A 16,298-nucleotide genomic window follows, 5' to 3' on the forward strand; every position below is an offset into this window, starting at 1 on the left:
CAATCAAATATTTTGGCCCAAAATCCAGACAGTGAAGGGCAAAACCAAAAAGCATGGGATAGTGTACCCTCTGACACCTATCACATAGTGGTGAGACAGAACGGTAGATCTTGTGCAACCTGGACTTGGAATAATGAAGACGATGAGTAACACGACAATGTTTTTTAAACACCTTTTGGGTTTTTTTGTCACAGTTTTAGTTTCGCATGATATCCTTGTAGACTACTGTTCAGCAGGGAAAGATTAGCCCCGGCCCGTACCCAGTGGTGTAGTGCAGGGTATACGCGGGCATACGGCGTATACCCACTTATACCGGAAAATTCCACCAGGAAGCATTGCATGGCCATTCGGGGGAAAGGGGAGGGGGAGAACGGTACAAATACACGTATTGTTACACCGCTAATGTTCATCCAGGTGTTTGCGTTATTTCAAGTTGTATTTTATTTGAAAGGGGACATTGAGTGATGTTCAGTTATGTGTCCCTCACAATGCATCCCTGACCACCTCCGGAGGTGGTTTGGCCGATCAGATCGCAGTCCATCTTCAATGTGTCTTGGGGGGTGTTTACACCTGTGTACTTTCAAGTGGTCAAGCACTATCCGATACGATTGCAATCTGATCACAGAAAACGCATGTTAGTGGCAGGTGTACATGGTCTCTCAGCCCTCTCTCTCTCATACCACTTTCAGATCAATGGCCCATGTCGGACCATAGACTGTGTGTCGGACCAGGGTTACTTAACCCATGCTGATTGTCTTGGGGGTATTTACACCTGTACTTTCAAGTGGTCAAGCACTATCCGATACGACTGCAATCTGATCACAGAAAACGCATGTTAGTGTCAGGTGTAAATGGTCTCTCAGCCCTCTCTCTCTCATACCACTTTCAGATCAATGGGCCATGTTGGACCAGGGTTACTTAACCCATGTTTCAACCCTTCAACTCACACAGTCAAGTGCCTTTTAAACATGAACTCTGGATCATGTCCTGCTAGAGAGAACAGGATATTTTCAGGTGATACAGGATAAAGCCCCCCTGGAGTGTCTTTTGTCATTTTTAAGATATTTCATGTGTTGGTGAGTCAGACCTGGCCATGTTGAATACTATTTGCCACAGTATTCGCCAGAGATGGTAAGAGCTATGGTTTTTTAGACTGGGGGTGATGATCATCAGAGGGACATACTTGCACAGGCTGCAGCCAGGCGTGTGTTCCGCGACTCTGCAGCGGAATCTCTTGTCCCTCCACCGCATCCGTTCCAGCGCTGAGGGGACGTAGGTGGCGGTAGTCAGCCATATTGTCTCTGATACAGCAGAAATCACACTAGCGCCTAGCGGCAACACCGGGCGCCAGAGGAAGAGAGAGTCGTTAAGCTTGACAAAAACCAGGCGTCTCGGGAAGAATTTCGGTTGTCGAAGTGATCAAGGAGGTAAATAGTCACTTCTACGTTACCTGCTTTTGATATAGCCGACGTGGCTTCTTCTGGGAGAGTCGGCCCCGGGAAACCAGCGAGAGCTAGCGAGCTAGCCTAGCTTAGCCTACTAGCTATTGCAGTTTAGCAGGCTACCTAAGGTGTATGCTTGCACGATGTGGCCCGCCTAAACCCCGATACCCTGTGTTCTCTAGTGAGAGAACTTTCACACCAAATACCATTCAAAAGTATGGTGATTTGTAAAAGTTCCCATTGTAACGTTATTGAATGAAGGGCTGTTTGATGGATTGACCGGATGTAGGCTAACGTTATGCCGAATTGAACTGTGAATGCTATCGATTTGGAAAAAGGTTCGTTGCGGCGTGTAACGTTACCTTTGTCGATAAGCATTGATATTTCGTTTTGAATTGACTTTAACGTGACATTATCTTCATAGAAGACGGAGTGAAATGTAACGTTATCGTGGCAATGGCCTGAGTCTATTTGTCAGTGTCGGCTAGCTAGCCGCACACTTCACCTGTCAATGGGACAAGAAGTTAGCTAGCTAGCTGTTACTAGTTAATTAGCTCGCTGGCTAATGTGGAGCAATTCAATTAGCTTGGATATCTGCTACACAGAAGCTTGGCACGTTACAGAATGCTAACGTTAAAGTGTGTGCATGTAAGCGTGAGCGAGAATGAAAATCGGTTACTTAACGGCAGCCAGCTAAAATCAACAGTTAACCTTGCTAGCTTACTCAGGTTAGCTACCACAGGCCAAATTGGTTGGACATTAGTCAGGCATTAGGAATTTCTAGGTTAGCTGTTGACGCTTTGCTGCTACCCTTCAGCTTCACAGCCCACACACACACACACACACACAATCGCTTTGAGCTAATGACATAGCCCCTCTATTTTTGAGATATTATTACAGTCATGGAATAAGTCAGGCTTGAGATAAATGTTTGTTGGTTATGGTTAACCTAAAGGCAATGATTTCAAAGCTTGGTGTAACGCCATTGTTTTGGTCCAGTGGGATTAGGAAATCCAGCCCTACTATACTATTTTATTATTATTATACTATTATTGGCTATATTATTTTTTGGTAACGTTAGACATCATGCCTCATCTTTGTCCAAATAATATCCCATTGCACAACCAATCGCCACATTTAATGCATCAGTTGGACAAAATAATATTTTGTGTTGCACATGTCCACAGTATATTACCACCTGCAATGCATACAGTGATCTTTTGCATAGTCATATCTGCAGTTGGAGCAGCTATTTGTGTTGCTCAATATGAAGGGCAGCAATTATTTATTATATATATATTGCTGATAGCCAGGATGTTAATATTCTAATTAGGGATGTTCCTGGTAACTAATTTCCCTGATGACTACAAAAAAAATATACATTATACTATTCAATTAGTCTATAAGTCAGTAAACACTCAGAAAACAGTAAAAAATTGAGCACAATTTAATCTATAAGGTTAAAACGTCCAGAAAATATTGTGTATTTATCTGAAACCGGTAATTATGTTTGCCAATAACCAAATCGCCTGTGGCACTTTATGTTTATTATAAACACTATAGCAAGGGTTCCCAAACGTTTTAGCCCCCGAACCCCAAAATAACTGCCAGAGGCTCGGGACACCCACTATCCCTGGAGGTGGTTGAAGCGTACAAACATTGGTGTGCATTTTGTAAACAAAACAAACGATTATGGTTCAAATATGCTCTTTTCAATGGTTTTTATATTGTATTTCACACATTCTTTGGGTCAATTTCACACATTCTGGAAATCATCTCGCGACCCACCCAGTGGTGTCCCGTGACCCCCACTTTGGGAACCACTGCTCTATAATAGTACATCGCAAAACATGACCACTCACCCCGGCACTGTGTGTATTCAGGCTCAGTATAATCCATTCATTTTCTGAAGCCTTTGCCTTCAACAACGTTGAGTGGAAGAAACATAATCTTGCGCAGATGAGCTGCATTTGCAGAGTGTGACTAACTTTAGCTGGAAACATGCTACGTCAGCCTTAACTTGGAGCGTTGCCGACGGCAGGCAGCTAGACCTATATACTCGAATGTCAGTTTGATGAGGGGGTCGCACGGGAGTCCCCAGCAAAATGAGTAAATTGTGTGATTTCACTAAGATTGCAAGGACTAGAAGTTAGCCCAAGGAGAAAATGTTATGCATGTATGTGGTAATAGCTTTTACTCACTCCTGTTATCTCCTCATCTACATTATATTATGCGCTGTTGTTCACATCAGCTGTGTCTGTCGAGGCACATTTTGGGGGAGCCGCATGCTAGCTGTGCCGGCAGGCTCGCCAGCCACAGCGTAGCCCTCTGCGCATACGGCGAGGGCTTTGACGTTGTAGCATCTTTTCTGCAGAACTTAGTAGTGCTAGCAAGCACCAGCAGCCTGCTTGCAGGTACGTAACGTCCAGTTGTCCACATGCCTGTGCTGAATGTAACGTTACTTACGCATTGCTGTGGCTCAGGTTGAGTGGTTATGACAGTTTTATCTGACACAGGTAACATACATTATTTTAGTTTTATCGATCAAAATACTGCCAACCTGCATTGGTTTTACGAGATGTTATCACTATCGCTCCATAGACTGTAGTGTAACGTTAGGTCCACTCCCACTTTCAACATGCTGCTGGTTTGTGTTTACATCCGGGCATTAGGCCATGTTCAGACTAGGAGGCCAAATCTGATTTGTGAACTTTAGTGACCTATTACTGACTTTATCCAGATTGGTTTTATGAGTCTGGACGCTCCAAGTCTGATTTGTGTCACTTGTCCCAAACCACACATGGAGGTAGTTTCCAATCTGCTTTCGACTGACGTGACTTCAGTGCGGACGCGCAGATCCACCAAATCTGATTTGAACGTCACTCGCAACTCGCTTCTGCGCAGGAAAACCACGTCACCAACGTACGTATTTACTGACGCCCACGTCGTACAGGCTAAATATGGTACAATATGAGCCAAAATATGTCAGTGCAATTCTGTCACGCTAACTTAATTCGTTGACGATGCAGCATGAAAAGAGACTTAATGCATAAAGTTTCCCTGGTGGTTCTGTCAGTGGTGTGACACGCAGAGAATGCATTCGACCATTTGAATCAAATCAATAATTGCACAGCTTATCCCTTCCTGCCCTGCTAATTGAACAACATGTCGATACTTGGGGGAGTGGTGATGTTTGAAACGGGGTGAACAACAGTGTGTAAAAATACTCCACACCGTTCAGATGCAGGTACATTTGTGGTATATTTGTGGTCTGTCTTCTCTGCCAGCCACTTGGCACTTTGTCAAGCCAAATAGTGAAAATGGGATGAATTGCTCTGCCACTACTATGGCCGAAGGACTAAAAGGTAATATCCCACCCTTGTTTTTAAAGCTGCCCAGAGGTTGTGCTTCCAAAAGTTAATTTCGCACCCTGACTCAATCTATAAAATCATTTTTTTATAAAATCATTAGCACTCCTTCAACCAAAGATGAGGAGCTAAACGGTGAAATCAGTTGCTGTAGTGATCGGTTGAAATGAAAACCTGCCGAGAGACTCGGCCTTCCATGACACACAGTTGGAGATGACCATCCTAATGTTTGGTTTTCTTCTCTTTCCATCAGCTGTGCGAAGGTGCCCCCTTGTGGCCCCTCCCCCCACCCTCAGTCAAAGCCCCCCCATACTCCTTGCCCTGTTGGGAACAACCCCTCCCCCCTTACCTTCCCTCCTCTTCCTCCCTCCCTCCCTCCCCCCATCTTCCAAAGCATCCTCTACGGCGGTGAGAGTCCCTCCCCTCCCCCCCCCCCCCCACATCTTCCAAAGCCTCCTCTGCGGCAGTGAGAGTTCTCCACCATCTCTGCCAAGCTGTCGGACATGTCAGGACCCGTGCCGAGCCGGGCGCGAGTGTACACCGAGGTCAACACACACCGGCCCAGGGAGTACTGGGACTACGAGTCCCACGTGGTGGAATGGGGGTAAATACTCAAGTCGGAAAAACCCAAACTCGCTTCACAGTAGGCCTCTTTTGTGACTCTTAATCCCCCGTTGACATTCGTTGTGTCTTCTATCTCGACAGAAATCAGGATGACTTTCAGTTGGTGAGGAAGCTGGGACGTGGCAAATACAGTGAAGTCTTTGAGGCAATCAACATTACCAACAACGAGAAGGTGGTGGTGAAGATACTCAAGGTAAAGCATACACGGGACAGCCCTGGTTTTAAGTTGAGACTTGATTCACTTGTTTGACGGTTTCTGTCACCGACCTCTTCCGTCTGACCTTGTGTTGCTCTCGTTAGCCGGTGAAGAAAAAGAAAATCAAGCGCGAGATAAAGATCTTGGAGAATCTACGTGGAGGTCCCAACATCATCTCCCTCATCGATATCGTGAAAGACCCTGTGGTAAGTAGAGAACATCCACGTGACATGAGTGCTTGATGCTCTGAGCACATGAATGGACGTTGGTTAGTGCATCTAGACCATATGTGTTTTTTGTGTCTTCCTGATATTTTACATTCCCCCAATGACATTAAAATTCCCGAACCGTTTTGACATTCTGAAATAACATGACTGTACCAATAGCATGGTGAACCCACCACCTGTGCGAGCTTATCCATTTCACTCGGGCTTTGGAAATATGTGTCTGTAAGTACCTAGCTAGCTGTGGCTCGATGTTAAACACCAGTAATCTAACCTGTTTATAGTGTCGTTTGTTTATCTTGTGTTAGTAAGCTCCACATATCCTGCATTCACACTGTGAGCAATTTGATTGATGGGTCACTCTTTCCTTTTGTGGCTCTTGATTGCATCAATTTAGTAATCTGTGGCTACAAAGTTTCAAAGGCAAATCGTGTCATTTTCGCTGCTTTGGTTTTGCCTTTCTTATCATTTTGATGAGTTAATTAGGTACTAGTATTAATCAAAATCAACTGGGGGGGGGGGGGACAAAAACACCCAATTACTTCAGAGCTTACCAACGACCCTAATGATGGATGCAAGTGTTCTCTCCCAACATGATTTTTGAGATGTTTATTCATGTAGACTTTCAAATCATTTTTGAATAAGTGGAATCAACTTCTCGTCCATCTTGCACTTTCCAGGCACTTTTTCTTTAATCATTGTTTATACAGGGGGAGTCTCACTGAGAGCAATGCTCACTTTTTCAGGAGCGCCCTGTTCACATTCACACACATACATTCATACCTGGAAGCTGACCAGTACAACCACAGTCTGATCTGCTGGCCAGTGGAGCGGTTGGGGTTAAGGGCCTCGCTCAAGGGCACCTCAGCTTTTTTACTTTCCCCCACCCAGATTTATCCTGCCGGTCCGGGGGATTGAACCAACGACCTCCCATTCACAAGTTCACTTCTCTAACCTTTAGGTCACCACTGCCTACAAGAGGCACTATGGATTATGAAATGAAATGGCATCAGGAGGGAAACGAGGACCCCGTTTACACCTGGCATTAAAATGCAAGTTGAGAGAGCCGATATTGGTCTGGTTGCACGTATCCACATAGATCTACAGTATATGTATAAATGCACTCTAGACGCATTGGAAACAGATTAAAATCCAATTGCTTGGTGGTTTTGATTGAAATTTCATTGGCTGTTGATGGCTTCTGTCTGTGAAAGTTCAGCAGTGGCAACATTTTCCCTAGTCCCCCATTTTCCCCCCCGGTCACTCAGCTCTGTAGGAATTTGAGGCCCTGTTTACCATGTTGCTTGCAGTGTGGACACCTGGGAAGCATAAACCATCCGCGTAATGCATTAGTGCCTTAGATTACTATAATGTGGCTGCTTCATAGATTGATTTGGCCAGGCCTAGAGGAGATTAATCTGGCCAGGCCTAGTGGAGATTAATCTGGCCAGGCCTAGTGGAGATTAATTTGGCCAGGCCTAGTGGAGATTAATCTGGCCAGGCCTAGTGGAGATTAATCTGGCCAGGCCTAGTGGAGATTAATTTGGCCAGGCCTAGTGGAGATTAATCTGGCCAGGCCTAGTGGAGATTAATTTGGCCAGGCCTAGTGGAGATTAATTTGGCCAGGCCTAGTGGAGATTAATCTGGCCAGGCCTAGTGGAGATTAATCTGGCCAGGCCTAGTGGAGATTAATTTGGCCAGGCCTAGTGGAGATTAATCTGGCCAGGCCTAGTGGAGATTAATTTGGCCAGGCCTAGTGGAGATTAATTTGGCCAGGCCTAGTGGAGATTAATTTGGCCAGGCCGAGTGGAGATTAATTTGGCCATGCCTAGTGGAGATTAATCTGGCCATGCCTAGTGGTAAGTATGGGTCAGTGGTGTTGAGACTATGACACTTGTAACGCAAAACCCTTTTCCATTTCAGTCTCGAACGCCTGCCTTGGTCTTTGAACATGTTAACAACACAGACTTCAAGGTAGGACTCCATGTTTCCCTTCTGCCTTACTGTGAAGACAGATATGAGATGTTTGATCTCATCTAAGATGAGAGAGAGATGATTTGAAACCTCCTTTCTTGGCATACTCGTTGTTGACTCATACACGTGTGTGTATGTGTTGGAGGAATAAGAAAGTCCAGTGCTATGTCTTCGGTGCTAGAAGGTTACCCATCTTCCGGTTCTATCCTCAATCGCTGGCACAGTCGAAGTGGGTGGTGTGTGACTGCTCAGGATAGGGTTTGGTATCGATCAAGACATCATCTCCTACATTGCAATTATAGGTAGAGCGCGCTTGATCGACCCAATTAAGTGGTACTGGTAAATGCAGTGCGTGGTAAATATTTTATTTTTGTTCTGTGATGTTGACCTCCAATTACTTGCATTTTTTCATTCACTTCAAGTATGTCAACATGTTTTGAAAAGTAATTCTGAGACAAAAGTAACAGAACAAATGCATGAATGTCTCTTCTTGAATAATAAAACGATGTACTGTAGTCTCTTAAACCCTGAAAATGTATATAGTGGGAATTAATGAAGAATTGGATTCATAAGAATAAAAAATGGCACCCGAATCTGTAAAATCCTACCGATCCCCAACACTAGATGTAGTAATTTATTTATCCCCGAGGATAAATAAAGCTCAGTAGAGCTGAATAATAATATTTAATATCTAATTGTGAACAGTGGACATAAGACACCTTTTCAGAAATCCACCTCGGTCAAAACTGTCTTAAGCAAATAATTGCAAAAATCAAGTGTTCAGTGACTCTGTGTTTGTCTGTTAGTGTTGTAGAAGATTGTCGTAGAAAAGCTAATATGTTTGCTTGTATCTCCAGCAACTCTACCAGACCCTGACCGACTATGACATCCGATTCTACATGTATGAGATCCTCAAGGCGAGTCATGGTGTCACCTCTCCGCTCATAAGATAAAAGACGCTCTTGTGACTTGTTGAATAACCGGCTCGTGTTTGCTGTCGTCTGTAGGCGCTGGATTACTGCCACAGCATGGGAATCATGCATAGAGATGTAAAGCCACACAATGTGATGATTGATCATGAACACCGCAAGGTGAGTGTTACACAACGCTGTGAAGAGACAATACCTGTCCTGTAGGAGGCACCAACAGCACTGGTCTCTCTGCATTCTGTTCTCCACCGTCTCAACCTACATGTATATAAGGCACAGGACACGCCCTTCTCTCAGCACTCATGGAAAGTCCTTAATCTAGAAGCACAGGAAATCAGTAACTGAAAGCAGAGATGGGGACTTGGACTTGGACTTTGACTTGAGTCACACTTAAATCACACACACACAGTGACTTGAGACTCGTCCTCAAAGACTGGAGACTTGACTTGGACTTGTGAACAATCTTTTTCTTTTTTTGGTGCATTAACATTATGGAAATATTACGGTAACTAATGTCATCTAATCAATGCTGATACTGTATACTAATAGAGAAAGGAGTGAGGATAATACAGTGCATGCTTTGAATTCCTTAGTTTTAGCTATGCAGTGTTCTAAGCAGACCGGATGGCATGCAGCAGATGATGGAACACTCAATCATACGAGACTTGACTTGGACTTGTGACGAAAGACTTGAGACTTGACTTGGACTTGCACCTCAAATATTTGAGACTTGACTTGAACTTGAGCTCAAAGACTTGAGACTTGACTTGGACTTACAAAAATGAATTGTGGTTCGACCAGTGTCGTTTTGAACAAGTGAAAAAGGAGATCTTTCTGATCACTAGCTATAAACATGTAAATAGCTGTTCACATGCCCTCATGCATGTCAAACAGTTGGCACCCAATTACTTTTTAGTGGGTTTATAATCAAGCCTGCATGTAAACACAGTCGGCGTTATGAGTAATAATGCATGCACTGTATCCATTTGCTGGAGCTAATTGCTGCTTTTGTGTCTCCGTAGCTGCGCCTTATCGACTGGGGTCTGGCTGAGTTTTACCACCCAGGGCAAGAGTACAACGTCCGGGTGGCCTCGCGCTACTTTAAAGGACCAGAGCTCTTGGTGGACTACCAGGTATGGCTGTGGGGGGTCGTCTTCGTCGTTTGGGTCTGGTTATGCTTTAAGCATCTGTTAGAACTTTGGACATGAGTGACACCGCTGATCAGATGTTATGAAACAGCCACTGGCATGTTCAGAATCAGGAGGGACATATTTGTTGCTGGCTGGCCCACAATAGGGCTGCATCGTTTACTATGGGCCTCCTCCATAAAAAGAGGGGACAGAGGATCTGAGGAGCACGATGTTTGATCAGAGGAAATGTTTGATTTCCCTCTGTGTTGTCCTCCTATCTGTCCTCTCTCTCAGGAGTTTATACCGTCTGTGTGTTTCAGATGTATGATTACAGTCTGGATATGTGGAGCTTGGGCTGCATGCTGGCGAGCATGATCTTCAGGAAGGAGCCGTTCTTCCATGGCCATGACAACTATGACCAGGTAAACACACATAGCGCTTTCAGACAGACACGGTTCTGGTTCTGGCTCTGGCTCCGTTCTGGAGTCTCAGAACCTTGGTGCTTTCTGGCGAACCAGCCCGTGTTCACACCAGTTTAAGCGGAACCAAAGTGGGAGGACATTATTCGGTAGTCCTTCTTCAGTTCATTTTAATTTTTTTAAGTTTATTAATTATTTGGTCTGGCGTTTGAGTGAACCCAGCCTTGGCCATCTCTTCTGCAAGTTCAGCATATGACTTGCTCTTTCTTGTACTGCTTTCTAGCTTTTCTTGAGATTTGGTAGATGCCCAAATCGCCACTAAACATTTGGTTTCCTCAGGACACCACTGCAAATTATTTTTCTCTGTGTTGTCACTGCCTTCTTCTCCTTCCTGCTCGTTTTCACAGCCTAGAATGAGACACGCCCACTGATGATGTCACAGTTCCCAAGGAAAACCAACTATTTTTTGGTTCCGCTGAGAACCAACTTTTCAGGTTCCGAACCAATTATTTTTTCGGTCTGAACGCGTCGGCCAGTTCAGATTAGGGTTCTGTAACCGGAACCGGCACGGAGCCCTCGTGCCGGTGTGAAAGCCCTAAGAGTCACGTCTGTCGTAGGGCCGCCCCGGTGGCTCATCTGGTAGAATGCGTACCATCAAGGCTCAGTCCTTCACGCAGCCGACCCGGGTTCGAATCCGACCTGCGGTCATTGGCTGCATTGTCGTCCCCTCTCTCCCTCCCTGCTTTCCTGTCGCTGTCTAGCACATGCTATCCTATCAAATAATGGCAAAACAAAACAAAAATCGTAATAAAATAAACTAATAATAATGTCTGTCGTAAACATCATGGGTAGAAAAAACACACTGCTTGTCTGCTTTGCTGAAAGATGACGTGACTTGAATACAGACTGAAAGAAACAAAATGGAGCCAGGGCTTCTAGGGAGCGAGTAGTCTCTCTCAAGCCAGTCTGCCTCTTCCACAATCTTTGAATGCTCCAGAGACAGTCTGTACTTCACGCAGGGGAAACGTGCTCATTGGACGTCCGCTCATTAGTCCAATCAGACTATTATTTTCAGCGGAGTTTCCGCTGCTTGAAGTGCAGACAGGTAGGTGGGAGCATTTGCAGATTGCGGAAGTCAACGCATCGGTTTTAAGAGACTAGGGAGCGAGCACCGTGCATACATGAATGCAGCTCACTTTACGGTCCTTCTAGTCAGAAACGTTCTGTGAATTACTGGTAAAAGCCTACCAAGATGTCATAGAGCTGACAAGTTCTCTTGCCTCCTTGATTGTTTTCCTGCAGTTGGTGAGAATAGCCAAGGTGCTGGGGACAGAAGACCTGTACGACTACATCGACAAATACAACATTGAGCTGGAACCTCGCTTCAACGACATCCTGGGAAGGTAAGGGGGGGGGGAGTGTTATTGCAGTCAAATGTTAATTGTAGGAGAAATACTGTCACCAGTCCAGCTCCAAAGTCCTCTTACTGGATCAGCATGAATCAATGTCCTGATATTGATACCTTCATGACATGCATTTTATTTAGCAGCATAAAACAACTTTTGTAGTAGGAAGGAAAACCACCAGGACGGTGGGTCAAAATGATGAAATACTGCTATTTGTCACATTCATAGGCAGAGCTAACCTGACGCTGACGCCCCCATCTGGCAGTGTCAGGTTAAGGCAGAGCACCTATTTTAGAAGAGGAGGCTGGGCTATGCAGGCTAAATGCCACTCTGTTTCATTAGGTCTAAAGGTCACACCCACCTATTAAAGTTTTTCGCTGGCATCGAGTTTACATACAAAGTCAATGCAAATGAGCGATTGAGCGCATATTCGCCCGGGAGAAAAATCGCTGGGCATCTGAGCGACAGAGGCAGAGCGATAGGGCGAAAATTCGCTCGTCGCCCGAGATGAAATACCCCCAACTCGAGCGAAATTTCGCTGCCAACAGTCGCTCGCCGCTCAATGCTGATTGGCTGCTGTAATCCCGGAGTATTTATTCATTCTTGCATCGGGGGAAAACACAGTTGTGTTGTTTGCGTTTTCATCCTGTCTAAAGTTAGAGCTGTGTGCTGCTTGTTTCTTGACAGTGAAGATCTCTCTCGAAGCTCGCTGCACCCCGCCCACATCTATCAGCGGGCCGACACAGGTGCTGCCAATTGTGCACAAATAGTCTCTCCCTCTCTCCGAGCTCTGAGTATGAACACCTCGGCCCGAGGGCGGAGTGCGCTCCCGGTTTGCGAAGCGATTTAAATACAGCGACAGAGCGATTCCAAAGGGTTGACTCGAGCGACAGGGCGAAAGATAAATATCTCGGTGTGAACACAGCTTAACCTTTAGTGTCTAAGAAAAGGAATAAACACAATGGGTGCACTTCTCTAATTGTTCCTGTAATTATTAATATTGGGTAGCTTGAATGACTGTAAATTGAGTATTACTTGGATTGATTTACTTAATAAAAGGTCATCTGTAATCTTCAAATCAGTTCTGAGAATTTGGTGTTGCGAACCTCTAGTACAGTGGTACTCAACCTTGCCCTACTCAGGAGCAACACTGACCCAAAAAAAAAAGCTTTGAAAGAGCCACAATCCACACGAAAAAATCCCTTTCCTCCCATTATTTTATTCCATTTTTATTTATTTATTTTAAGTAGGACTTAAGAAGAACCACAACTACCCATAAAGGAGCCGCATGTGGCTCTAGAGCCTCGGGTTGAGTATCACTGCTCTAGTAGGAAAGATGTCCAGTACAAACTCTGGGAGATGTATTGTTGAAATGTAATTTTGCTTTCATGATGTCACAATCATAACCCATCATAGCCCATACACACTGATGGTCCATTTGGCTCATTTCTCTCACAGCGTAGTCCTGGTAGCTGCTTGTTAGAGTTCATTTCTCTCACAGTGTAGTCCTGGTAGCTGCTTGTTAGAGTTCATTTCTCTCACAGCGTAGTCCTGGTAGCTGCTTGTTAGAGCTCATTATGTTTCTCTTGTAGTCCTGGTAGCTGCTTGTTAGAGCTCATTATGTTCCTCTTGGTCCACAGGCATTCTCGTAAGCGGTGGGAGAGGTTTGTCCACAGTGAGAACCAGCACTTGGTGAGTCCAGAGGCCCTGGACTTTCTGGACAAACTGCTGCGCTATGACCACCAGGCCCGGCTGACGGCCCGCGAGGCCATGGACCACCCTTACTTCTGTAAGCCCACAGAGATAGCCAGTACCTCTTTTTCCATCATGAAAACAAAACAATTTAATCTGAACAATTGCTTTTTTATTATTATTTTTAATATTTTATTCTTCCTACAGTCCCCATTGTGAAAGATCAGTCTCGCATGGCAGGATCGGCGAACCTGCCCAGTGGGAATACAGCTGTAAGCACAGCCAGCATGATTACTGGTGAGAACACACTGATACATACTTTACACTGCTGTGTTAGTGATCACTAACTAACTTGAGTATGGAAATATGGAAGTGCCTAATATATACATACTTTTTTGAATACTTTTATGTTAAAAAAAGGCAGAAGTGAAAGCTCAGTGGCTCATTCTGACGGAAAGAAATCCAAGTGTGCTTGCTATGAATGGGATTATCTCACCGCTTTTAAAAATCAAACAATTACATTTTAAAACTAGGATAAACAAAGCACTTGGCTATTGGTATTGCAATTTTAATTGGCAGAGGGTAAGAAAAAGTATGCACACTTTTTAATAAAGATGACTTTGGAACATAACTGGTTATCTGGTTACTTATAAATTAATTCCATTGCAGATTAATGCATTCAGCACATTACAGTATACTGCTGGCATTAGATAACCAGAGAATTAATTGTCGTTTGTCAGCAGAAGAGTGATGGTATTAAATTGAACGGGTTCCATTCAGCGCCTTGCATGCTTGCATGTTAGTTGTTTAATCTGGTGCCTGGTGTTGTCGGCTCACTGTGGCAGGTATCTCTGCCTTGCCAGCCTCCACTGCCCTGGGCCCCCTCAGCGGCTCGCCTGTCCTGTCTGCTGCCACCAACGCCCTGAGCACCCCGGTGCCCGCTGCTGCCGGCGCCCCCCAGTGACGGCCCGACGCACCCGCGCCCCGCCCCACATCTCCCCGCCCACCGCCCGCCCGCCGCCGCCCAGCCCGGGGAGAAACCAGACGGGTGCCACTCTGCCAGCCCCTCACCGACTCCAACCGAACTCAGTCTGGCCACGCTCCTCGCCAACCTCCTGGAGAGGGCGCTGTCGTCAAAAAAGAGATGTCTTTCTGTCCCCGTCCCCCCCCCCCCCTCCTTCCTCGAATGAACATGTTAACCTGACATGAAATGAATGTTCTGTGTAACTGACATATACAGGTATTCCTTTCATTTCTCCACAAGCCGTAGTGATAACAAAGGGAGTGCGTGTTTGCGTGCGTGTTGAGTCTGAGAACGAGTGTCGGCTGATGCGGGGTCTCACACAACCCCCCCCCCCCTCCTCGTCCCCCTCCTCTGTGTTTTAGGCTGGACTTTACAGACACACTGGTCAAACGGCTACTTTGGCAGAAGGCAAAAGAACGACACGTCAGCCATTAGGAGCACATTGTGTATAGTCGACTAATGCAGCGTGGTCAGAGCGAGAGACACTTAAAGCAATTTCCATCCTCAAAACCAGTCTAACAGACGTTTCAAGCTTCACAGCATTTTGGGAGTGTTTGGTGCTGTTCTGTGCTCCAGGTGTCTGTGAACACTGATGCCGCCTCACGTCAACATGACACTTCAACACTTTCTCTGCCTGAGTAGTTTTGTCTTGCCTTTCTACCAAACCAGATAACCAGTCTTCTTTTGATATGCAGCTCCCCCCCCCCACGTCATCATCCGGTTTCCGTTTTTTCCCACGGTTGATTTCTTTTGTATTGAGATGCTCTGGACTGCTGGATTATGGTTCATTCACTGTTGAAATGGTTTGATCTCTCAGAAGCCAGGGCAAAGCTGTCATTCAGGTTCTTTTGAAATGGTTTCTCAAAACGTGCTGCTTTCCACTTCCTTGAATGACTTCAAGACATAACCAAAGTTTACTCAAACGGCTTGGGAAGAGGAGACTGACCAAACGTAGTTTTTGCTTTGTGGGGAACGAGTTGCAGAGCTGCTGTAATGCAGGTTGACAATATGATGTAATCACTATGTAGTTGACTGAAGTGCTGTTAGCAGTTCGTTTTAAATTGAGTTCAGTGGGTAAGTTTTGATCGGTAATATATTTCACCAACAAATTGAGGGAAGTATTGGAAGTTAAAAGGTTGAATAGAACTTGGAAGGGTCGAGGTTTTGCCCAATGTTTTAGTGCCAGAGATTGAAAGTGTGAGTTTTAGACCCTGCTGTACATACGCATCTTTCTTTCTTTTTTTCATTTGAAACCTGAAAATGCAACGAATTCAAAACATGTATACATTGACCAGATAAATGGAGCTGTATGAGTCCCTACATCACTGTATATATTTTTATGTCCTTATGTAGAAGACTAGTATTTGAAAATATTTGTGTAAATAAACACGTGTTTTATTTATCAGGTACATCTGACTGCTTTACTATGTCCATGATGTCTATACGGACCTTTGTCGCCCTCATTGATGGCTTTGAAAAAATGTATTGCCAGTTAGAATAAATTAAGGCCATTTTAGCACATGTTTATAAGAAGAGTTGTAATGAAGTATCCATTTGAAAGAACTTGACACTTGCAAAAATATTATGGAATCAAACATTTCTAAATGGACTAAAACATCCGTTTTATTATTTGTAAATCTCAGAAGTAAGACTGAGGAAAATTTCATTTTTAAGACCTCTGAAAATTATGAATAGTTTGCTATTTTGAAACCTGGGCCCGAATAACCGCCATGATCCCTTTTGGTAGAAACCAGAACTTTGCTAGCCGCCTGCTCTGCCCATCCGGCAATACTAGGATGCCCGCTCCCACGATCTTTAACTGTACTATTTAAGATCTCTCAAGACCTTGAATTCATATACCGGTAATAAT

General features: G+C 44.8%; 1 protein-coding gene across 2 annotated transcripts; it reads left to right on the forward strand.

Moving 5' to 3' along the window:
- The first annotated feature begins 1,292 nt into the window (after nucleotides 1–1,292).
- LOC310798529 (casein kinase II subunit alpha) lies at nucleotides 1,293–15,822 on the forward strand. 2 transcript variants are annotated; one of them, XM_083661065.1, is made up of 13 exons: nucleotides 1,293–1,427; nucleotides 5,064–5,414; nucleotides 5,516–5,627; nucleotides 5,735–5,836; nucleotides 7,778–7,828; nucleotides 8,686–8,745; nucleotides 8,836–8,919; nucleotides 9,780–9,890; nucleotides 10,208–10,309; nucleotides 11,609–11,709; nucleotides 13,353–13,501; nucleotides 13,612–13,701; nucleotides 14,250–15,822. In XM_083661065.1, the coding sequence occupies exons 2-13, from the start codon at nucleotides 5,314–5,316 to the stop codon at nucleotides 14,366–14,368; spliced, it is 1,182 nt and encodes a 393-aa protein (XP_083517191.1). In that variant the 5' UTR covers nucleotides 1,293–1,427; nucleotides 5,064–5,313; the 3' UTR covers nucleotides 14,369–15,822. The 2 variants fall into 2 exon arrangements, with proteins under 2 accessions (XP_083517191.1, XP_083517192.1); XM_083661066.1 differs by having other exon boundaries at nucleotides 14,268–15,822.
- Nucleotides 15,823–16,298: the final 476 nt, after the last annotated feature.

This window comes from Poromitra crassiceps (assembly GCF_964638095.1).
Source record: "Poromitra crassiceps genome assembly, chromosome: 25".
Taxonomy (NCBI): domain Eukaryota; kingdom Metazoa; phylum Chordata; class Actinopteri; order Beryciformes; family Melamphaidae; genus Poromitra; species Poromitra crassiceps.